At 44.5% G+C, this 23,543-nt stretch overlaps 1 protein-coding gene across 4 annotated transcripts in view; it reads right to left on the bottom strand.

Moving 5' to 3' along the window:
• Nucleotides 1-23,543, bottom strand: part of DIS3L2 (DIS3 like 3'-5' exoribonuclease 2) — a 361,464-nt gene that overhangs the window by 78,322 nt on the left and 259,599 nt on the right. For all 4 annotated transcript variants that reach the window (XM_067027175.1, XM_059053623.2, XM_067027176.1 and 1 more), the window contains exon 12: nucleotides 15,767-15,874. In XM_067027175.1, the coding sequence (XP_066883276.1) occupies nucleotides 15,767-15,874 (108 nt within the window). The remainder of the gene's footprint in view (nucleotides 1-15,766; nucleotides 15,875-23,543) is intronic.

Here is a 23,543-nt window from a genome sequence, read left to right as displayed (position 1 = left end):
AAAGAGTTTTTCATGGAAAAAGTAAAAGAGCCACGAGGAGCTTCATAAACAGAACGCTTCCAAGAAGAACCATGTCCTTCCTCTTCCCTTCGTTTAGTCACACGATTTGGGGCACTCCCTTTCTGCAGGCGGCAAGTTTCCTGCATATCCTCTGGGACGCTCTTATGCGGAACGTCAGATTAAATACGTTGCCAATACCGACGGAAGGCATCTGGCTGGAAAAAAACCTGGTTAGAAGCGCGCAAATACTGTCTACCTCCAGACCTACTTTCCGGTACCAGGTAGGACAGGAAGTGGCTCAACACCGCAAAGCACCTGGCCCTGCTCAGTGGCAGAGCCCTCACACCTACGACCCTTTAAAATCTCTCCAACACATCTGGGAGGAGCGCATTATTCAGCCCGTTTTACACTGAGCGAAAAGGCTGGGGATTTGTGAAAAGTCACGCAGACTCGTAAGTGACAGCCAGGATCAGCTCAGACTCAAAATCCAGTGTTATTTTTATTATGTCTCAGCCGAAGGTTACGAAATAGATAGTGAAGTAAACAAAATAATATCAACTTTCTATATTTTATAGATACAAAGTTGTGAGAAAACCATATCCTTTGAAAACAGTCAATTTCCATTCAAATGTATTTAAAAATTTATCTTCTAAAAAACATGTCAGTGTCTCATTAAGAAATATTTGGTTTGAAAAACTGCTAACCGGGTTAGTTTGTAATTTTAAGTAATTAGATGCAAAATCACTTCTGTATCAGCTCTGGGCTTCTGTACGTAAAATATTTGGTTCAAAAAAACATAAGAGGAAAATGAACTTATTTACAAAACAGAAAGAGACTCAGAGACGTAGAAAACAAACTTGTGGTTACCAAAGGGGAAAGGAGGGAGGGATACATTAGGAGTTTGGGATTAGCAGATACACACGACTATATACAAAACAGATAAATAACAAGTCCTACTGTATAGCACAGGGAACTATCTTCAATATCTTATAAAGACCTATGATGAGAAAGAATATATATATATTGTTTTTCAGCTATATATATATATATATACACACACACACATATATATACACAGCTGAACCACTTTGCTGTACACCAGAAACTAACACAACATTGTAAATCAACTATAATTCAATAAACACACACACACAAACAAACCAATGAAAAACGTAATAGGAAGAAAGAAACATTTTCCCGACTGGAACAAAACCAGGCTGTTGAGGTGGCCAGGGCCGGGGCGCACGGATTTCTGCTGCTTCTTAGCTGTGGACACGAGGCAACCACCCCAGGGTGGGGAGGCCCAGTGGCGAAAAGAGGCAAAGGTACCAAGAGGAATGTGTTCGAAAAGAAACCGGGCAGAAAGGGGCGGGGCTCGAAGGCAGCTCGGAGAGGCTGATGGTAACAGGCCTGCGATGGGAAGGTGCTGGTGCCGTCATGCAGGGAGCAGGTTCAGAGGCGGGGAGGGGCGAGCAGGGGTCTCCTCTGCTGGGCCTGCTCCTTGCACTAGGCCTGTGGTGAAAGAGTGAAGTACGGGTCGCTTCTTAAAGAAGAACAGGGAGAGACCGCGGTCGGATCAAAGAGTGGGTAACAAGAGGGAAGCACTGTCGGCAACACACTTCATGCGGACCTCGCCGTGCCCTCTCCTACTGTGGCCGGACTGGGCCTGTTACCCCAAAACCGGGTTCGCCTCTTGGTGGGTGTCAGGCCAAAAGACACAACCAAGCCAAAGAGCGGGGGGGAAGGAAGGATTTATTACTTGCAGCAAGTAAGGAGAATACTGGGGCTCTTTCCCAAAGAAATATTGCTGGCTTTTAATCTGTGTCTTCCAGATACAAGGAAACCTTTCCCCTTAAGCTAATTATAACCTACAACAACTTGGTAAATTATACCTTTGTGGGTAGGATTGAGACATTTTTCTTTGCTCTCTAGCTGATTCCTCTAAAAACTGAAAACTCTTAGATTCCCAGCAGCCTAATCAAGGACTCTTAACTAGCTTAACCAGCTCACGTGCAACAAAACGAAAGGAAATTCTCTCGTGAAACTGTCACAGAGTATAACTACTTATGACAAATATCACTCTGAAGTTTCTATGATGAAAAAAAGCGGTCCTACAGAACTGCACGGCCCTTGATATTTTAACAGCTGCTCAAGGAGGAACTTAATGCTATAAGACACGCTGAATGCTGGTTTTTATACCCGATGAGTTTTCTAATGTGACTCACCTCGTGACGCATATGAAAAAAAATTAAATCTCTTCTCTGAATGATCCTCTTCCCAGTTTAGGGAAAATGGTTTGGTTCAGGGGGCTCTTGGATCAAGTCTCTGCTAATGATGTTGCAGAACTGCTGTTAACTGTCTCTCCTGCTGTGCCTCTCCTGCACCTGCTAGAATAATGCTCTGCAAGCGAGAGGTGCAGACACGACTCCGGCGGCCCCCAAACTTCTCTAGCTCCAGCAACAGGAGAGTTTCACTCCTCTAACTAGGGAGACCACAACGCCCACTCTCAGCGCTCTACCCCTCAAGAAAGAAGAGTGAGATATCTCAAGGGGGGGACTGTGTAAGCAGATAGAATAGGGGGTCCCCGGAGTAAGAGAACCAGACGTAACTTTCTTAAATAAGAGAGACCATCTAAGGCCTCAGCCATTTTGTGATCTGAGCCTGGTCACAATGCTTGCCCTTGCAGAAGAATAGGTCTCGGTCGCTGAATTTAAGGGAATGAAAGAAGGTAAAAACAAACCGCTGTTACCAGGCCAGGGAGCTAACTTAACCATATCGGAGATAATATGTTAGTTATAAAGACTCCTAGTCCTGTTTCAGCGGTGAAGATTAGCCTCAAGCACATTTCTGAGCTGCTCTGCAAAATTCACCGCCCCCCCCCCCCCCCCAGGGATCATCTATCAGATTAACTGGAACCTACGAATGATGATGTCGACTTTTTCTGATCCTCGTGACTTCAATCAACTACAACCTGGACTCCGTCAACCTCTGCCCCAATTCTATGCTGAACCCTCCACCCTCCTTTGCTGAAGCCTCTTCAGGAGTATGCATGCATCCTTAGCTTAAAACTTCCCCACTTTTGCTCCTCGGCGAGACCCTGCTTTGGGAAGGATCCTCGGCGTTCTCCTCACTTGCTGCCAGTAATAAATCCTTCCTTCTCTCGCTCTCTGGCCCGGTTGCGTCTTTTGGCCCGACACCCACCAACAGGCGTACCCAGTTTTCAGGTAACAGGCCGACTAGTGACCAATGCCAAGGGAAGCTGAGGAGGAGGCATGGGCGGCAGAGGACCATGTGTTTGCCAGTTGTAGTTATAAGGCAGTTTATTTATGTGTTAGAATTTTCTGGAGGATTTATCTGTATAGAGTCAACTGTGTTCTCTTCTACTGTTTCAGGTGACTTGCCACCAGCCTAGTCTGTTGTCCCTCAGACTATAATCAGGCCCATTCCTACGGTCAGAGAGGAGGAAATTTTCCTCTACCCTTCTAGGTTCTTCTGGCTGGTCCAAGAATTACACTGTCATGAGACAGATTAATAGGAGAAAATCAAACAAAAGTTTAATAACATGGTATACATGGAGGAGACTCAAGAAAGCTGAGCAACCCACTAAAATGGCTGAAACCTCACCTTAAATACCATCTTCAACTAAAGACAGAAGAGGATGTTGGGGGTAGTTTAGGATTTAGAAGCAGAGGAAGGAAATTCACATGAAGATGGAAAAGCAAATGTTTGGTAAACAAATGTTTGCTGGGCCTGGCAGAGACAATGGGACACAGAGGAGAATTTTAACAAAACAGATTTTGTGAGGTTCCTCCCTGTCTACCATACCAAGTTCATCCTATAGTTATCTACGGTGACAACTCCTTCCCTTCGGGAAACAGGGCCTCTACCTACGTTCTTTACACAGGGTAAAGTGAAAGTTTCTTCCTGAGTCTTTTGGGTCTTGATTGTTTTCAGCTCAAAATAATCCGCATGTCAAAGAGACATTTTGGGGTGGCAAATTTGCTCCCCTACACCATCTTGCCCTGGAGGTAGCCGTCTATGCTTCTAAGCCTAACAGGAAGGAAACAAGGAGACTTCCTCAAGTGTCTGCCTTGCAAACCTACGAAATGGCAGAAAAGCCTGAAGGCCGGGAAGTGGTTAGGAGACGAGAATCCCATTCTTGTGACGGAGGATGAGGGTCCACGCCTGGTCAGTCTTTGAACGGTGTTCCCTTTACTGCAGACAGTTGCGAGGCGGTGGGGAGGGGCGGCAGGAAGCTTTAAAGGTGGTGGACTGGCTGGGAGGCCTAAGGGCTGCGGGAAGGAAGCTGGAGGTGGAGGAGAGGGAGGAGAGCAATGGAGGAAGCTTCTCAGGATGGTGTTCAGACTGACCCAGGAAACAGAAAATCACAGACTTCTAAAGCCTGTGAGGTTAATTCAGCTCCAGCCTTTCAAAAAGACCAACCTAAGCCATCTCTCAAAAAACGAGGTCCATCCTTCTTTTAAAGACATGCAGCACAGTGACGTGTTATGTTGTTTATTAACCTCAGAGCCCGAGTCCTTACAGTTAAATCAAATCTACGATTAGTAACATCAAAACGCACGAGAAAAGGTGATTAAAAATAATTTTCAGCTCTTTGCATATGCCAGTCTTAAAAATGATAAATGTCTTGTTTCGTTTTGTATTTCTTGAAAATATTCTTATTTTAATCTCAAGGATTCACAGCAAAGTCTGTGCTCAGGACTTAGTCTGCTGTTACCTTCAAGTGACCTTACATAAGCCTCTAATTGCCCGGTACCTTCACTAGCAAATCAGGACACAGAGGACACAGGGGAGTTCCTCCAAAGGCTCCTCGGGTCCCAGGCTGTCTCTACAGGCTTGAAATAAAACAATTCTGCCTCGCTAAGGACTAAAGACGAATATTCTGGGAACTTTTCTATTATTTTCAGAGTCAGCCTTTGAAGCTATTGTCTCTCACCGGGAGCTGCTCAGGTAAGATTTCCGCTGCAATGTAAGAGGATGAAACACACAGCCTAGCACTGTGTTTCTTTACCGTGAGCTGCAGCCCCCAGTCACATGTCCTACACGTGCGCCTTGGCTCTGTGGGCTTGCTGCAGACACCAAGATGACCAGGGAGGAGCACGCTGTTTGATTTTTCAAGTTTTATAGCATTTCCATAGGTGGCAGCTGGTGTGGCAGCAGCAGGGTGAGCTGGGAAGGCAGAGGGGGAGACACTCTGTGGACGGCCCATCACGCAGAAGCAGACAGCGTGCCTCTCCTGGCGGGAGCTGTGCGAGGCCTTGCTCGATCCCAGGATATAGCTCAGGGGTGCTCAGATGGCTGCTTCGATAAAAACGCCTTACCAAGGGAACACCATGCTAATACAGCAGGCTAAACAAACAGAACTGTGAAAACGGATGTGCGATTCATTTTATGAAGTCATTTATGAGCATTTTTGGGGTACATGACATCGTGCTGTGGGGGAGGGGAGGGAGGAGATTTAAAAAATTAAGAATGTGGGCTTCCCTGGTGGTGCAGTGGTTAAGAACCTGCCTGCCAATGCAGGGGACATGGGTCCGGGAAGATCCCACATGCCACGGAGCAACTAAGCTCGTGTGCCACAACTATAAGCCTTCCCCCCAAAACCCCGCGAGCCACAACTACTGAACCCACGTGCCACAACTACCAAAGCCTGCGTGCTCTAGGGCCCATGCACCACAACTACTGAGACTGTGTGCTGCAACTCCTGAAGCCCGTGCGCCGCAACAAGAGAAGCCACCGCAATGAGAAGCCCGTGCACCGCAAAGAGTGGCCCCTGCTTGCCGCAACTAGAGGAAGCCCACGCACAGCAACAAAGACCCAACGCAGCCAAAAATTAAAAAAAAAAAAATTTTTTTTTTAAAAATTAAAAATGGGCTCTGCGGGCTTCCCTGGTGTCGCAGTGGTTGAGAGTCCACCTGCCGATGCAGGGGACATGAGTTCGTGCCCCGGTCCGGGAGGATCCCACGTGCCACGGAGCGGCTGGGCCCGTGAGCCATGGCCGCTGAGCCTGCGCGTCCGGAGTCTGTGCTCCGCCACGGGAGAGGCCACAGCAGTGAGAGGCCCGCGTACCACAAAAAACAAAAAAAAAGGGCTCTGCTACAAGGATGTTAAGATCCAGCAGGACGACAGATCTGTGCACACATGGTGCTGAAGTGCAGACAACAGGTGCTGTAGGGGTGGGAGATGGGAAGATGGGTTCTGACAGGGAGGGAGGGGTTCCTCCCATTTGAGCGTTTTCTCAGAAAGGCCACCCTGCTGCCCCCTTCCCAGATTTCAGCGGGGACCCCGTGCTGTACTCTCTCCAGGCTGGGAGAGTCTGTGGTCCTCATCCTCCTAGTGAGAGCTAATCGGCCACCTGGGGTTTGGGTCCTCTACTTCCCACTTCCTTCATGACCCGGTTCCAAAAATCTGTCCCTTCCTTCCTCATCTTCAACATCTCCTATCCGCCTTCCCATGCAGCCTACAAAAACACTCCAATATCTCTCTCCTGTTTATTAAAACAAACAAACAGAAACCAAAAAAAAAATCTCAAAATGATTCTTACTTTTACTACAATGACAATATCCATTCATTGCAGAAAACTTTAAAAAACTATAGGTGGGAAAAGGAGAAGAAAAAAAATCTATAAATCCACCATCAGGAATTAACTACTGTTTCTATTTTAGTGCATATTTAATTCCTGTATCTTCAACACCTTGTATAGTGTCTGAACAGAGCAAACATTCAGTGAATATTTACTGAGTGAATGAATGAAGGACTAATAACAGTTTCATAGAAGAAGTAGCATTTTAGCCGAGTCTCAAGGGTAAGTAGGATTCATATTAGTAGGGATGGGGGGAAGGACATTCCAGGACGTGGGAAAAGCATATGCGACGTCTCAGAAGTGAAGCAATTCCGTATTAGGCCAAACGAACCCTACAGTGGCGACAGCAGAGGCTGAGGGGGCTGAAGGATGTGCAGCAGCCGTCATGCAATGGGGGAGGGGTTGGTGGAGGTCTTTGCTTGCCATCCTCTGGAGATTAGACTTCTGTAGACAATCATAACCCACGGTCCCACTGTCATGCTGTAAGAGGATAGTGAGTAATAGGACCAGATTCAGCTTCTGGAAAGTCACCTGCCACCACGGGGGAAACTGAATGAAGAGGCCACGAACAGTCTCTCCCATCCAGGGGAGGATGGCGAGTACTTGGGTGGGGACAGCGACTGCGGTAACAGTGAAGAGGATTGATGAGGGACACTTTGCAAAGGTAGAGCTGCTATGGCTTAAAACTGCTGGGGTGTGGCAGGCTAGAGACTGAGCGTCTGGGTGGTTCAGAGGATGCCGATGTCATTAAAAGACCTGGAGAGCAAGGGGCGTAACCTCAGGTCGCAACAGGAGCATGTTTTACTGCATCAAGACAGGGGAAACGATGAGTCTCTGAAGGGGGGCCTGTAGCAGACCCAGCTGGCTGGTCCCTCTGCTTTCCAAGAAGGAAAACTGAAAGTTACCCGGGGGAATGGCGGGTCTTGAGGGAAAGAGGACCGGAAGGCAAAGTTGGAAGCTGGAAGCAGGAATAAAGGTTTGAAACAACTGCATTAGCAATAAATGAAAGGATTCCTAAGTAGCACTGAAGATCCAGCTGAAGAAAGACAGCCTGAACCGGCACATACCACAGTTCTCCTACAATGTCCAATGTTCAAAATGGGGTGTTAGGCAGCGACTAGAAAGACTTTTCCTGAGCCACAAGGAATGGGCAGAGACTTGCAGGGTTTTCTAGGACGGCAGTTAGGGAAGTCTGACCTCCTCGGAGGTCAGGTCATGGAAGCTGGGCTTTGGAGCCTCTGCACAGTGGAGAGCTCAGCCACGTAGTAAAAGCTGCTTTTCCCATGTGAGTAAAGATGCTCCAGGAAATGAGAAGAGACCCTAGTCCCAAGAACTCTCTGTAATGCATGCATTTCTAGCAGAGAAGACAGCGAGAAAAGAACAGGAAAAAAAATGCCACTTTAAAGATTTCTTAGATTTTATTCTGAATGAGAGACTGACAATCTATTAAAAAGGAGAAAGAGACGAGACCTAATTTCTGATTTAGAAGAATCACTCTTACTGCTGTGCAGAAGCTCAGAGAACAGGTAGGAGGCCCCTGCAGTCCAGGTGGGGGATGGCAGCCTGGATGCAGGTGTCAGTGCTGAGAGTGGTAAGGAAGGGGGCAGATTCTGGACGTATCGGAGGCAAAGCTGAGGTGACTTACTGCTGGCCTGGACGTGAGGGGTGAGAGGAAGACCAGAGTCGATAATGTCCCCATGGCTTTGGGGCTGTGTAAATGGCTGAAAGGAGTTTGACACTGATTGAGGCTGAAACGGGCACCTCTGGAGGACACTCCTGCATTCTAACTGAGCCAGACAGCACAGGGCAGGTACGCTGTGGGAGACACAAGCTGTGGATCGCTACTGTAATTATGAGACTCTTCCTTTATGATTCTGACCTTTGACCCTGAGATTTTATGGTTCTAAGACTTAAGGACTTAGTTATCAAGTCAGATTCATTGCTTGTGACCTTCTTTAAAGTGTAAGATTGGTGTTGTTTCCAAAGGGGACATCAAATTAAGATGCCTCCGGTGAGTGGGGCACGCGGACGTGGTCTCGGTTTTGCAGGGCCTTAGTGTCAACCGAGACAGACGTGCCGGAGGTGATCAGGGGTAATGAGTCACTGGCCTGACATGGTCAAAGTGGATTTCATGGCACCAGACTTGGATCTTACAAAGCACCAGATTTAGTTGGGTTTGTTTTCTCTTACGAAAATATATAATCACAATTATATAGATCAGAGAACAATACTCCCACCACCAATATGTGAGAAATATGCCCCAAATGGATCTTTCAGAGTTTATTGTTCTAAAAACCTGGGTACTGGCTTAATGAAAGTATATATGACCAAGGCTTCCTAGTGGATACTTAAAAAAAATCTACTGGGTGTTTAAAAAAAGTTGGAATAGGCTTTCTATAGCTGGCCATGCCTGCTCCAGAAAGTAAGACATTCCAGTAGACAAAGGAAAAAAAAAACCAAAAATTTCCTCCACTTCAAGTCCAGGTGAGACTGGCAGCCATGCTGTAGTAGTAGCGGCTCAATGCTGCTGGCCCTTCTCTGGCTCCTTCTAAGTCCAAGACCTTGTATCACGAGAAGCCACCACGACGTACAAACCCAGCCTCAGGCTTTGGCTGCCCTCCTCCTTGTTTCCTGGGTTCTTGATGCAGGGCCACCTCCCTCCTTACTGCCTTCTCTGGCCCACTGACCTTCCCCTTTTCCCACCCCTCCCCACCAACTCAGGCTTTCCTTGCCAGTGTCTTGAACAAGCACCACCCCTTGGACATGAGTCTGGAATCTGAACTCTCATTTCATGCATCTTGACTGTGAGTAAGAGATACTTATCTGTCACTACACCCAGGACTAACCAACCAGGTCCACCCACTGTGTGGCCTCTTGTTCTGGGCAGGATGTCTGAATGACCACAGTACAAGGAGTGTGGTTAGTGGCTCTTGCTCCTCGACCGCCTGAAGTCTAAATGCTCACATGGCCTGTTTGGCTTGGTTTGACAGAGTCCCAGCATCCCCTCCCGGACCCTGTGCCTTCTTCACACCTGCTCTCCAGCCCCCTGGTGCCAGAAGGCTTGGTCACTAGACACTGCCTCCAAAAGAAGCCCTCCAGAGACCAGCTGAGTTTTCAGAGTCTGCCTCTTCCGAGTGCTTCTTTTATGACCCTCGTATTTTGGAAGCTTATTAGATCAGGCAGCTTTTTATTCCTTGGGGCTGGCCCTGGCAGGCTTAATTCAGATTCAGAGGTCTTTTCTGTTGACTCAAGTTAGTTTTCTTCTATGGGCTTTTATTTTCTATTTAGTTAAACTTTTCCAAAATTAGCATTTATAAAAATATGAAAGTAATACATGTTTTCAAAAAACACTAGAAAATACTAAAAAGTAGAAAAAATTACTCGTAGTCTTACTACCCAAACACAGCCACTACGGGCATTCTATTTTATTTCCTTCTGGTCGTTTTCCATTCATTCCCCTGCCCCATACATGTTCTCACCCCCACCAAAATATGACTGCCGGCATACTGTCTTCACAATTCCTTCTTTGTATTTCAGATAGTGTTTGCTTCTTGACTCTTAAAAAGGAACTTATTATCAGATATTTAGGAGTCACAAAAACCAAATGTAATGTCGGTAACTTGTTTTGATTCCACTTTGGACAAATCGATTGGAGACAATCTGGGAAATGTAATTATGGACTGGGTTTTAGATGACACCAGGGCATTACTAGTAATTGTTAGGTGTCTGATGGCATTGTGGTTATGTAAGAAAACGTCCAAATTTTTTAGAGCCACATATGAAAATATGTAAGAGTGAGATGGCGTGATGTCTGTGGTTTGCTTTAAAATACTTTAGCAAAGAATAAATGTTGACAGTAGTTAAATCTAGGAGATAGGGATGGTGGATTTATTGTGTTATTTTCTTTACTTTCATGCATGTTTGAAGTTCTTCAAAATAAAAATTAAAAAACTGAAGTATCTATAGTCCAGTGAAGTAGTTTTAAAGGCTCATGAAGAACAGCAGCCCTCTGCCCTCTCCTTCCTCTGCCCCTCCCCAAGGGTAGCCACTTTCACCTCTCAGCAGATTATTTTGTTATTTACTTTCTTTTTAAAAAAATTTTATTTATTTAATTTATGTTTTTTCTTTTGGCTGCACTGGGTCTTCGTTGCTGCATGCCGGCTTTCTCTAGTTGCGGCGAGCGGGGGCTACTCTTTGCTGCGGTGCGCAGGCTTCTCACCGCGGTGGCTTCTCCTGCTGTGAAGCACGGGCTCTAGGCTCGTGGCCTTTGGCAGCTGTGGCACGCAGGCTCAGTAGCTGTGGCTCGCGGGCTCTAGAGCACAGGCTCAGTAGTTGTGGCGCACGGGTTTAGCTACTCTGTGGCATGTGGGATCTTTCCGGACCAGGGCTCGAACCTGTTGGCAGGTGGATTCTTAACCACTGCACCACCAGGGAAGCCCTGTTATTTACTTTTCATATTTCTATATAATCTGCTTGATTATTACTTGATTTTTCAGTTTTAGGCATTATTCACAAACTTTTCACTATAGAAGAAGAGAATTTACTTTTCTTTCCATATACACTCCCTTCCCCCAACCAAACCCAGATAACCATTCCAGGCCCTCAATCCTCCCAATAAAGTTACACCATAACTATAGAGATTTAACTATTACAACTATGTAAATACTAAGCGTTACTTTTCTTTCCTACACAACTTTTTACTTTCACCGAAACTAACAACTGTCTTGTTTTAATTTGGTTGGTTTTTCTGTATATTCTGTACATGAATCCACCTCAAGTTTTCCATCAATTGTCTAAAGCAGTGGTTCTCGAAGTATGGTCTGTGGACTCGTGGGGATGCGTTCAGGGATCCATGAGGTAAAAACTATGTTCGTAATAATACTAGTAGGCATTACTTGCCCTTTTCCATGTGTTGGCATTTATACGGATGGTACAGAAGCACTGGTGGGGAAAACTGTTAATGCCTTGGCATGAATCAGGCCATGGCAACAAGTGGTGGCAGCGGTCAGGGTCTCGTCACCAGCTCACACTCGCAGGAAAGGAAAAACCTAGTTCACTTAAGAATGTTCTTGGGGCTTCGCTGGTGGTGCAGTGGTTGAGAATCCGCCTGCCAATGCAGGGGACACGGGTTCAAGCCCTGGTCTGGGAAGATCCCACATGCCGCGGAGCGGCTGGGCCCGTGAGCCACAACTACTGAGCCTGCGCATCCGGAGCCTGTGCTCCGCAGCAAGAGAGGCCGCGATAGTGAGAGGCCCGCACATCGCGATGAAGAGTGGCCCCCGCTCGCCGCAACTACAGAAAGCCCTCGCACAGAAACGAAGACCCAACGCAGCCAAGATAAATAAATAAATAAATAAATGAATAATTTTTAAAAAAAGAATGTTCTTGATGAAGTGGTAAAAGTTAATACTTTTATTATGGCTCAACCCTTGAGTACTTGTCTTTTTCACTTATGCAGCCTGTCAAAGCACAGTGTTTGTCTTGAGGAAAAGCACTTAACTTTGAGTTATGAGCTGAACTGACTGCCTTTTTTATGGAACATCATATTTACTTGGAGAAACAAGTGACACACGATGGTCATCTGGCACTTCAAGAAAAGCAACTAACATTATTTATTGCCAATGATAAAATTCGAGCTTTTACAAAAATCAGAATTTTGAAAACCTTGTATCTGATACACGTTTTCTAATATTTAAAGACTTGTCTAGGGTCTGTAGTGATATTAATAAATATGATTTTTTAATATCATATAAGGAAATGTGTCCATATTAAGAAAATCAGACTAATAAGCCAATATTTTCTAAATGACTTAAATTTCTAAATACATGATAAAAAATCATGCATGGGTAAAAGATCCATTCAAAGTGTGAAACAGACCAACAGATTTTAATGTAATCCAGTAAAAAAGTTCAGTTGATATTGTATTAGTCTGCTAGGGCTGCCATAACAGAATACCATAGATTGGGTGGCTTAAACAATTTATTTCTCACAGTTCTGGAGGCCGAGAAGTCCAAGATCAAGATGCCAGCCAACTCAATATCTGGTGAGCACTCTCTTCCTGGCTTGCAGAGATGGTCACCTTCTGACCTGCTCTAATCTGAACCCCCATCTTCTGCATCTGCGTACAGCTGGTACCCTGGGAACTTTCTTCACCATCGTCTAGGTCAGGTGCCAACAAATTACGGTCTGTGGGCCAAATCCAGCCTGCCACTTGTTTTTAAGTAAAGTTTTAGTGCGACACAGCATTCTCATTATTTATGTATTGTCTTCTTTCGTGCTATAATGGTGGAGTTGAGCAGCTGTAATAGACCAAATGGCCTATAAAACCAAAGATATTTACTAACTGGTCCTTTACAGGAAAAGTTTGGTGACTTGCAATCTAGATGATTCTTTCACCTCTTTACTGTACTACTTTGTTTCCTGAGTCCCACGTCTTCCTCCTTCCTGATTTACTCTTGCTTTTTGCTGAAGTACATCTTCTGGTAGCTTCCTGACAAAGGGTATATGAGATGTACTTTTTTTTTTTTTTTTTTTGCGGTACGCGGGCCTCTCACTGCTGTGGCCTCTCCCGTTGTGGAGCACAGGCTCCGGACGCGCAGGCTTGGCGGCCATGGCTCATGGGCCCAGCCGCTCCGCGGCATGTGGGATCTTCCCGGACCAGGGCACGAACCCGTGTCCCCTGCATCGGCAGGCGGACTCTCAGCCACTGCGCCACCAGGGAAGCCCCATGAGGTGTACATTTTTTCTGAGACCTTGCATGTCTGAAAATGTCCTTTCCCGCTTTCACATTTTATTGATGGCTTAGCGGGGTACAGCACTTTAGCATGGGAGTCACAGTCTTTCAGAAATTAGAGAGTTTTTGCTGCACTGTCATCTAGTCTCTAGGGTTATAACAGAAAAGTCTTAAGTTATTCTGAGTTTGGATCTCCTGTATGTGACTCTTTTTTTCCTTCTTAGAAGCCTATAGGATCTTTTCTTTGTCCTCGGTGCTCTGAAATCTTATGACAACGTGGCTTGGAGATGGTGCGTCTCCATCACTGTGCTGGGCAGAGGGCTCTTTCTGTCTGGAAAGTCCCATCCTGCAGTAACGGGGCATTTCTCTGAATGATTCTAGTGATCATTTCTCCTCCCTCTTTTTCTCTGTTCTCTGTTTCTGGAATGTTCATTGAATAGATGTTGGATGTCTTGGACTGGTCCTCTACTTTTCTTGTCTTTTCTATCATATTCTGGGACAATTCTTCAACTTTATCTTCCAATCTGAACCTTGAGTCTTCTTCATTTCTCCTATCATGTTTTAATTTCACGCTGTTAATTTAATTTAAAAAGAGCTCCTTTTCCCCCCTTCCGAATGTTTCTTTTTTAAAGTGCCTAGATCTTGTAATACAGATACTTTCCTTAAAAAGGAAATTCTCTGAGGATATAAAAAAATAGTTTCTTCTCCTCGTTTTGTTCTAGTTGCTTTCCTGTTTGGTTTTCCTGCTTTGGTTTTCCGATTTCACGTTCGAGGCTTTCCTCTTGGTTGTCTCTTTATATAGGAAAGTGAAATGTTAAAGGGCTGATTTTTAGTGAAATCCTAAAAATCTCTGCTTGAGTGGGTGGAGCTTATTGTCTGCAAGCTTTATTGCAGGGAAATACAGCTGAGCTGTGGGTTGGGAAATCCTTGAGGTTATTAGCTTTAAATCTTCTTTACCGCTCAGATTCCTCAGAGAAAGATTTTCCTATCTTTGGACTCAAGGGTATAGGCTTGGCCACTAGAATTCTGAGGTTGGCTGGGAAAAGAAAGCCGGGGGACTCTTAATGTTCAGCCAGTATCCAACGTGCCGGCATTCACTCAACCTCCCCAAAGGGGCCGCTACCACCACTGTGCTTGGCGTCCCCTAGTTCAGACAGCCTTTCCTCTATCCTGTCCCAAGGAAAAATTTCTGGTCTTCTACTACATTATGGGAGGGGCAACCTTTTAAAATAAATTTTCAACCAATACAGTTCGTCTCTTCTTCACCCACCTCTTCCCCCACTTTACAGAGTTACCTGCTGCTGTCAGTCTCTGAACTTCCTTAGGGTTCTGCTATGTAAACTGGCTTGTTTCTTGGCTTTTCCTCTGGTGTTGGCTCAGGACTCCGCTAAGTCAGTTACCACTCAAGCCACCTGCCTCTCAGCTTCCGAATTTTTGTTGCTGTTGTCTCCTCTCCCATTCTCTTTGTCCTTGTGGGTTTATGTCTTTAAACAAAAAAATCTCTTCACTGTTGCTTTAGTGAGGTTTTGGGGGGGAATGAAAGTAAATGTGGGTATTTGATCCTCCATCTTTACTTGGAACCTCTTTATAATTAAATATCTTCTTTTTAACTTCCATTTCATATTACAGCATAAACTTTTCCCATGTTCTTACACAGTCTTTGTAACAATGTTAGTAATTGTACAACATGCCACTGAGCCGCTACCGCAGCTTACCCAATCATTACCCTATTTTCAGAAGTTTACAGTTGTTTCTGTTTTGCGGGAGGAGACCAGTTTTTTCTGGAGTCATCTTTTATTTATCTGTCTCATTTATTCCCTGTATTTAGGGAATGGCCGCTGACAGTATTCTCCTCTCTTTTATCAGTCCGTGGTTTCATCACCTCGCGCCTTGATTACAGCACTACCGTGTGCACATTTCATTCATCTTCCAACAGCACAATGACGCAGCACTAATCTTTCTAAAATGTCACCTTTCTCATGACACTTCAGAGGAAACCTAACACCTCCAATTCATTTGCAACTGGCATTTGTGGGTCCCCATGGTTTGAGTCCACCTCACCTATTCAAACTCACCACCCCTTCCCCAAACGTCCTCTTTCACACAACGGCCTGCTCTCCTAACCACAGCGCAGGCCCATCCACACGGCCAGGGCCAGCCAAACGCACCTTCAGGGACACCCTCTCCTGCACGGGGCCTCCGCCATGTTGACTCTGCTTACGCTCTTTCTTCCTTCACACGATACACTGAAAAGTGCTGAGGCTCAGCCTTCTAAATGGACTGAGAGCTCTTCCCCTACGTTCTCCTCGCTGGCACTGCCCCTACACTACCCTCATGCTGCCACCACGGGGCTCCAGCCCCGCACCAGAAGCACAGTGTTGCTGAACAGGGACTCACTGAATGGAATGGACACGCACGTAAGTTGTTACCTTGCCCTTCGGAGTTAGCGTCCAGATCACGGAGAAGGTCAGCTTGTCGGTCATGGGGTTGAGGCTGCACAGTTCCTCACACAGCAGCCTGGGAAGCATGGGGACAACCTGCAAACAGAGAGCAGGTCAGGAGCAGCTTTTTTCCAATCCGCAGGAGCTAACCACGGGCTCAGAAGCAGCCCAGGGGGCAGAGTTTTGGGGAACAGCTTGAGCTTCCAGAGTGAGCTGAACACGGAGGAAACTCTTTTCCCTGAAGATACAGCAGAAGGACCACACTATCTGATAATCTTCCATAAGCCTTTAGAGTCAAATGGGAATGTGAATGCGAAAGGTGAGAAGAACTGGTAAAGGAGGGAAAAATACATGAAAGCAATGAAAAATAACTAAACACTAAAACTAAAAAAAAAAAAAAAAAAACTATACACTAAAACTAAAGCTCTAGACTCAAGAGTGACTTGTACTTGTGGATATAACTATCCCAGATAACTGCACACTTAAGAAGCCAAGGTCTTACATTTAAGTCTTTAACTCATTTTGAGTTAATTTCTGTGCATATTGTAAGTAAGGGGTCCAGTTTCATCCTTTTGCATGTGGCTATCCAGTTTTCTCAACACCATTTATTGAAGAGACAATTCTTTCCCCATCTTGGCACCCTTGTCAAAGATTAGTTGGCCATACATACATGGGTTTATTTCTGGGCTGTCTATTCTGTTCCATTGGTCTATGTGTCTGTTTTTATGCTAATACTATACTGTGTTGATTATTATAGCTTTGTAATCGAGTTTGAAATCAGAAGTGTGATGCCTCCAGTTTTGTTCTTCTTTCTCAAGATTGCTTTGGCTATTCAGGGTCTTTTGTGAATTCCATATGAATTTTAGGAGAGTTTTTTCTATTTTTGTGAAAAATGCTATTGGAATTTTTATAGGAATTACACTGAATCTATAGATCACTTTGGGTAGTATGGGCAATTAAACGATATTAATTCTTCCAATCCAATAACACAGGGTATCTTCCTACTTATTTGTGTCTTCATCAATTTTCTCATCAATGTCTTAAAGTTTTCAATGTATAGGTATTTTACCTCCTTGGTCAAATTCCCAAGTATTTTATTGTTTTTGATGTTTTTGTGACTGCTTTCTTAATTTCTATATCACCTCTCCTCTGTTAGGATGGCTATTATCAAAAAGACAAGACATAAACGTTAGTGAGGATGTGCAGAAAAGGGAATCCTTGTACATTATTGGGGGGAATGTAAAATGGTACAGCCATTATGGAAAACAGTACCGGTGTGTATCCAAAAGAAATGGAATTGGTACTTTGAGGAGATATCTGCACTCCCATGTTCACTGCAGCATTATTCACAAGAGCCAAGACATGGAAACAGCCTAAGTGTCTGTTGACAGTTGAATGGATAAAGAAAACGTGATACACACACACACACACACACACACACACACACACTGAAATATTATTCAGCCGTAAAAACAAGGAACTCCTGCCATTGTGACAACATGGATGAACCTGGAGAGCATGATGCTCAGTGAGACAAGCCTGACAGAGAAACACCAATGCTGTATGTATCACTTATGTGTGGAATCTTTTATTTAAAAAAAAGCCAATTTCATAGAAACAGAGAGTAGAATGGTAGTTTCCAGGGGCTGGGGAGAGGGAGAAATGGGAAGGTGGAGGTCAAATACTTTTACATACTTTCAGTTATAAGATGAATAATGTCTGAGGATCTAAGGTACGGCGTGGGACTGTAGTTAATAACAGGGTATTGTATACTTGAAATTTGCTGAGGTAAATCTTAAGCATTCTAACCACAGACACAGTAAAGAGTTAACTATGTGAGGTGATGGACCTGTTAATTATCTTGATCATGGCAATCATTTCACAATGTACATGTATATCAAATCATCACATCACACACTCTAAAATCACACAATGATATTTGCCAATGATTCATCAATAAAGCTGGGGAAAATAAAAGAACCCAAGGGCTGAGTGTAAACTTGTGACATGGTTTCATCAGACTGAAATTGCTGAATCAATGCTTCAGTAATTGAAAATACCACAACTGACCAAATCACATGTTGGAACGTTAACAGAATACTCCGATAAAACATCACTGATTTGGTGGGGAGGGGAATTGCTGAAGGTAGTGAAAAGGTACAAACTTCCAGTTCGAAGATAAATAAATACTAGGGATGTAATGTGCAATGTGATAAATATAATGAACCCTGCGTGATCTCTGAAAGCTGTTCAGAGAGTAAATCCTAAGAGTTCTCATCACAGGAAGGAAATACTTCTTCTATTTCTTTTATGCTGTATCTGTATGAGATGATGGATGCTCACTAAACATACTGTGATAATCATTTCATAACATATGTAAGTCAAATCATTATGCTGGACACCTTGAACTTAGTTCGATATTTCAATTATATCAATATCTCCATAAAACTAGAAGAAAAAATAATCACTGAAAGATTCACAAATCCAGATTCCCTAGATGAACACTGTGGCCAACTAGTCACTCATTTTGCAGTTTTTTAAAGCCCAAATTATTTCTTCCTTTTATTGATTTTCTATTCTATTATAAACTGATGCAATGGTATATTCTCTTAAATTAAAAAAAAAAAAAGGAAATCCTCTTCAACTTATTTTCAAATCATGACTTATAGCTATCCTGGAACGTTATTTGTTTACTCTAAAATTCCAAAGACAAAATGAGTAAATCTACCGGGATGTCCTGAAGCTACTTCAGGCTCCCTCCCTCCTACCTTTAAATCTATTCCTTCTTCCACGTTTTTCTTGATTAATGGCATCATCATTCACTCCCACCTCCCAAACTAAAAACGGCGGCGTTAACAGACATTTATCCAACGCACTTACTGTGGACCTCCGGGACTTGCAGTGTCAAGCAACACTTTCTAACATTCTGCTAAGTAATTCTGAATTAAGAGAGCAGCAGCTGTGCACTAGCTGAGGTAAAGCTAGCTAGTCAAGTTTCTTTATCAGCAAAAAACAAAACAAACCCCAGTGGTGTCCTACTCCGTGTGAGGTATCTGGACTTGTATTCTGTTTCAGTACAGTAAATAACCTTTGGTATGGAAAAGTAAATTCTAGAACTCAGAGTCCGGACCAGTAACAAACAGCTAATAATTATATGGCATTGCTTGGCATTATTCTGAAGGATGCTGTATCTTTTGTGTGTAAAACCTAATGACTACCTGAAGACGTCTGGTAACAGCTTTTATAAGGCAACCACTCTTGAAAAATTTTTCTTGCCATTGCTTTTGCATTGTTTGTTCAGATGACACTATATTCTCTGTTAACTTATTTCATGAGTATTCAAATGGGATCTAAATATTTAACATTTTCTTGCATGTATCAAGTGTTTTACAAAGTAATACATATTTACCTGCATAAACATACTGTATGAAATGGAGAAAATTTTAATACCATGATTGAACTGTAAAGATTTCACATTATTTCAGCCTTTGGACTAGGCTATGGACTGAACTCTGTCCCTCCCCCACCCCCCAAATTCCTACGTTGAAGCCCTAACCCTCAATGTGACTGTATTTGGAGGTGGGGTCTTTGGGTGGTAATTAAGGTTAAATGACGTCATAAGGGTGTGGCCCTGATCGGATAAACAGAGAGATAACTCCCCCCTCCCTGCCCTGCACACACACAGAATAAAGGTCACGTGAGGACACAGCCCTCTACATGCCAGGAAGACAGTCCTCACTAGGAACTGAATTGGCCAGCACCTTCATCTGGGACTTCTAGCCTCCAGAACTGTGAACAAAAAAAAAATAAATGTCTGCTATTTAAACTGCCCAGTCTTTGGTATATTGTACGACAGCCCAAGCTGAATAAGACAGAATAAATTGAGTTTGCTGGGTGTGTATTGGGGGATTCTTCTCTGGGCTGCATTGTCAGATAATTATACCAACTGCATTTCGGTAGCAGGTTGCTCTTGCTTTGCATGCCTGTAGTCCAGGGCTTAGTACCTTTTTTTGTTTTTGTTTTTTTTACAGATAGTTAGTATTTCTTCTAAGGGTTCAAGGCAGTATCTTATTTTCAATCATAAAGCTGAACATCTGAGAATGTAACTATTTCGCGACTTCACGTTTTAGTGTTTGTGCAAAGAAAGTCATTGCAACTAAATGCAATGTGGTACCCTGGACTCAACCCTGGAACAGAAAGAAAATTGGTGGAAAAACTGGTGAAATCCAAATAAAGTATGGATTTGGTTAATAGCAATGTTCCAATGTCAACTTCTTAGTTATGACAAATGTACCATGGTAATGCAAGAAGTTAGCAAGGGCGGGGAGCTGGGTGTGTGGTATATGGGACCTCTCTGTACTATCTTTGCAACTTTTCTGTAAATTTAAATTTATTTTAAAGTGAAAGAGCTTATTAAAAAGAAAGCCCCTGTTCTCATTACTTAATCTCATAACTGTTATACATTTAAATATGGAAGACCTTCATGTTAATGAAATACAACCTGATCTATTTTTACATATTGGAGTTTGGGGTTAAGATTTTATTTGCAAAAAAGGCCTTTACCACTAAAAAAAAAAAAAAAGAAAAAAAAAAGTCTCAAGACCATTAACCAAAAGGGTGGGGCCCAGACTCATCAGCAGTACATCTCAGGAAAAACAGCAAAGGCTTTGAAGCCAGACAGACTGTGGGGGCTAATCCTGGGCCCACAATTTCCTGTGCAACTTGGGGAACCTAGTATTAATTCTCTGAGTCTTGGATCTCTTATTAGTAAAGCAATACTGAAGCTGCTCAATAGAAGTCAGCTCCCCGGCCACCCCATGGCCTGCCAGGTCCTTTGGTCCCCTGGCTCAGACTTTGGTCCCCTTCAGCCTTTGCCCTGCCCCCCACCCCCCGCAGTGACCAGAGCCACCCAGGACCGCCTGCTGCTCCAGCTTGCGCACGTTGTTCTCTCTTTCTGGAGCACCTTTCTGGATGTTTTGCCAACTTTGTACATCGTTTAAGATTCAGCTAATCAGCATCTCTGAAACACCCAGACTCCCCTGGGTGGAGCACTCACTGTGTTTTGTATACTTCCTCCCCAGGGCCCCTGTTCTTTCAAAAAGGACTTGACAGTCAAGTCCTAAACAGTCACTCACTGCATCCTCCCTGCTCTCTCATTTAGGAGCTTCTACAGCTCTTACACTCGCCCCAATTGCTTCTTTAAGTGCCTCTCTTCTCCACTAGACCATGGAATCTTCAGGAATGAGGACTGTTTCTCTCTATCCAGCACTTGACACACAGCAGGCACTTCAAGTTTACAAACGAATGACTGACTTTCACCCAGAATACAAATCACCTATTTTTTCTATGTTTACTGTTTATTCCATCGCATAAAACATTTTATGAAATATTGATACATGGTAGACTCCTATTTAAACATCTTTACATAAGAATTTCACAGGCAGCTAGTATTTTAAGTACAAGATAAACTGTTTTGGCTATTCTCTCCTAAAACTATTGGTACACTCAGCTGCTACCCAGGTTATAAACATTGCTTGATATCCTGTGTCTCACACAGAAGGAAACATTTTAATATTCACACTGCAATGGTCAGATGCCAAAGAACCCAAGTGCTCATGAAAAAGCTAAACGTTAAAACTTTTGGGGTAGGGCTTCCCTGGTGGCGCAGTGGTTGAGAATCCGCCTGCCGATGCAGGAGACACGGGTTCGTGCCGTGGTCCGGGAAGATCCCACATGCCGCGGAGCAACTAAGCCCGTGAGCCATGGCCGCTAGGCCTGCGTGTCCGGAGCCTGTGCTCCGCAACGGGAGAGGCCACAACAGTGAGAGGCCCGCATACCGCAAAAAAAAAAAAAAAAAAAAAAAAAAAACTTTTGGGGTAGTATAATTATGCCTAATTTTTAAAGGGCATTCCTTTTAATAATCATTCACTAGATCTTGGGGCAGGATTCAGATGGAATTCCGAGAAAACAGTCTTTATCTTTATGTCCATATTAGCTTTGTAAATAGACGGTTATTTCTCAAAAGAAAAGGAGTGAAGCTGTTACAATTACACTTGTGGTTTGGCGCGTCAGGGCCTCTCATGAATTGGGCCTGACTTCTGCCCGTGTCACTGGGACTGTGCCCCATGACACGTGGCACTTGTGTCAAGTCCACAGCACACCAGGGATCCCCATGGGAGGGGGACTGGAGAGACAAACAGCCACTCTCCGTAAGCTGCTTCCTCAAATACAAGCTCTGTTATTTCAGGGAGACCCACCTAGACAACAGCATAGTGGTCCCCGCACCCTCGTCGGCTACGTGAGATCTGCCACGGTACCTGGAGAGACTCTGAGGCAGGGTCCTAAGTGCAGAACACAGTGTATAACTGGAAAAGAGAAGCAAGGTCTCTCCGGCAGTTGAGAAACTGCTGGCCATCACCAGCAACCCCCGGATAGCTCTCCCCGGTCCTGGCTTTTCTGGCCCCCACTCAGCTTCACTACTCGGTGTGGACCACGTGGAGAGTTCCTTCCAAGTTCTCAAACCCCCTCGCTTCCAACGCTGCATACCCCACAGTCACTCTTACAATCTGCCTTTCCTGCTTTTGCAAGTCGTGGCTGAGCTGTGATGGGAGAAGATCACCTGACCACCGTGTGAGGATCACTCACTCCCCTCCCTGCTACACCCCATCCGTTCCCCAGTCCTGTAGGTTCTGCATTCGAAATCTCTCAAATGAGTCTTTTCCTCTCCCTCTTCCACAGTTCAAGTGTGGACACCTTCGTCTCTCTTGCGATACATCCTAAGTCTCCTAAACCAGCAGCACAGTTCTAGAGCTGAAATCACTCTGGTTAAGATTTCCTCATTATTCTGCAGACTTTTGCATCTTCTTACTAAATTCCACCCAATGACGATCTGCAATCCCATTTATATTAGGACACGTTGCCTTTATCTTCCCCAATATTTGATGAGCTGAATTCAGTAATTTGATTTTTTGCTTGTCCTGTTAATGAGGAAAGGCCCAAACATCTTCAATAAGGCCAAGGGGTCCTCAAGAGGAAGTCGGCAGAGGGCCTGCAGACCCCATCTCCAAGGAGACAGCAGAGATACCAGGGGGAAGCTAACCTCTCCCAGGTGCCGAGCCCTGTGCTTTGTCATGCGATATGGATTGCTAGATTGGGAGGGGATGCAATCTGGGGGCGAATGTGAATGCTCCTTGTTCAGGATGTCCATTCTGGCCCCAGGCTGAAGACATCTATTACTCTAGTCCTCCTGGGGTCTCCAGCTGGACACCACCATATTGGTCTACTCTCCTAAGATTCCATGAGCAAAGGTCCCTGTCTGTTTTGGGGTGGTTACTCAAAGCCTCAAGGGGCCATGACTGAGGGAAAGGGCCCTGACACTGATAACAATTTTCCTACCTCTGGCCTCACTATTCTTCAACCACACAGTTGCTAAGATGATTTTCCATCTTAGTCAAAGAACGTGATGTCACTTCTCTACTTGACCTCAAGATGAAACCCAAGCTCCTTAGCCTGCCACCCCAGGCCTCTCTTTGCAACTTCATCTCTTGGCTCCCCCTGGAGCTCAGACCCCAGCAATTCCAGACTACATACGGTTCCCTGGACGTTCCATGCTTTTTCTAGCCTCTGCCTGGAATGTCCTCTCCACCTACTTTTGTTTACCTAGAAATTTTCTACTCAAAATTTGAAACACTGCTCAGAAATCAATTGCTTTGTGAAGGCTTCCTGGCTCTTGCAGAAGCTCCTCTTCCACCACCAATCCAGGCAG

This window comes from Kogia breviceps, chromosome 2, assembly GCF_026419965.1.
Source record: "Kogia breviceps isolate mKogBre1 chromosome 2, mKogBre1 haplotype 1, whole genome shotgun sequence".
In the NCBI taxonomy this organism is placed as follows: domain Eukaryota; kingdom Metazoa; phylum Chordata; class Mammalia; order Artiodactyla; family Physeteridae; genus Kogia; species Kogia breviceps.
Note: the sequence above shows the minus strand (reverse complement) of the source record. Positions and strands in the feature narration are given on the sequence as shown.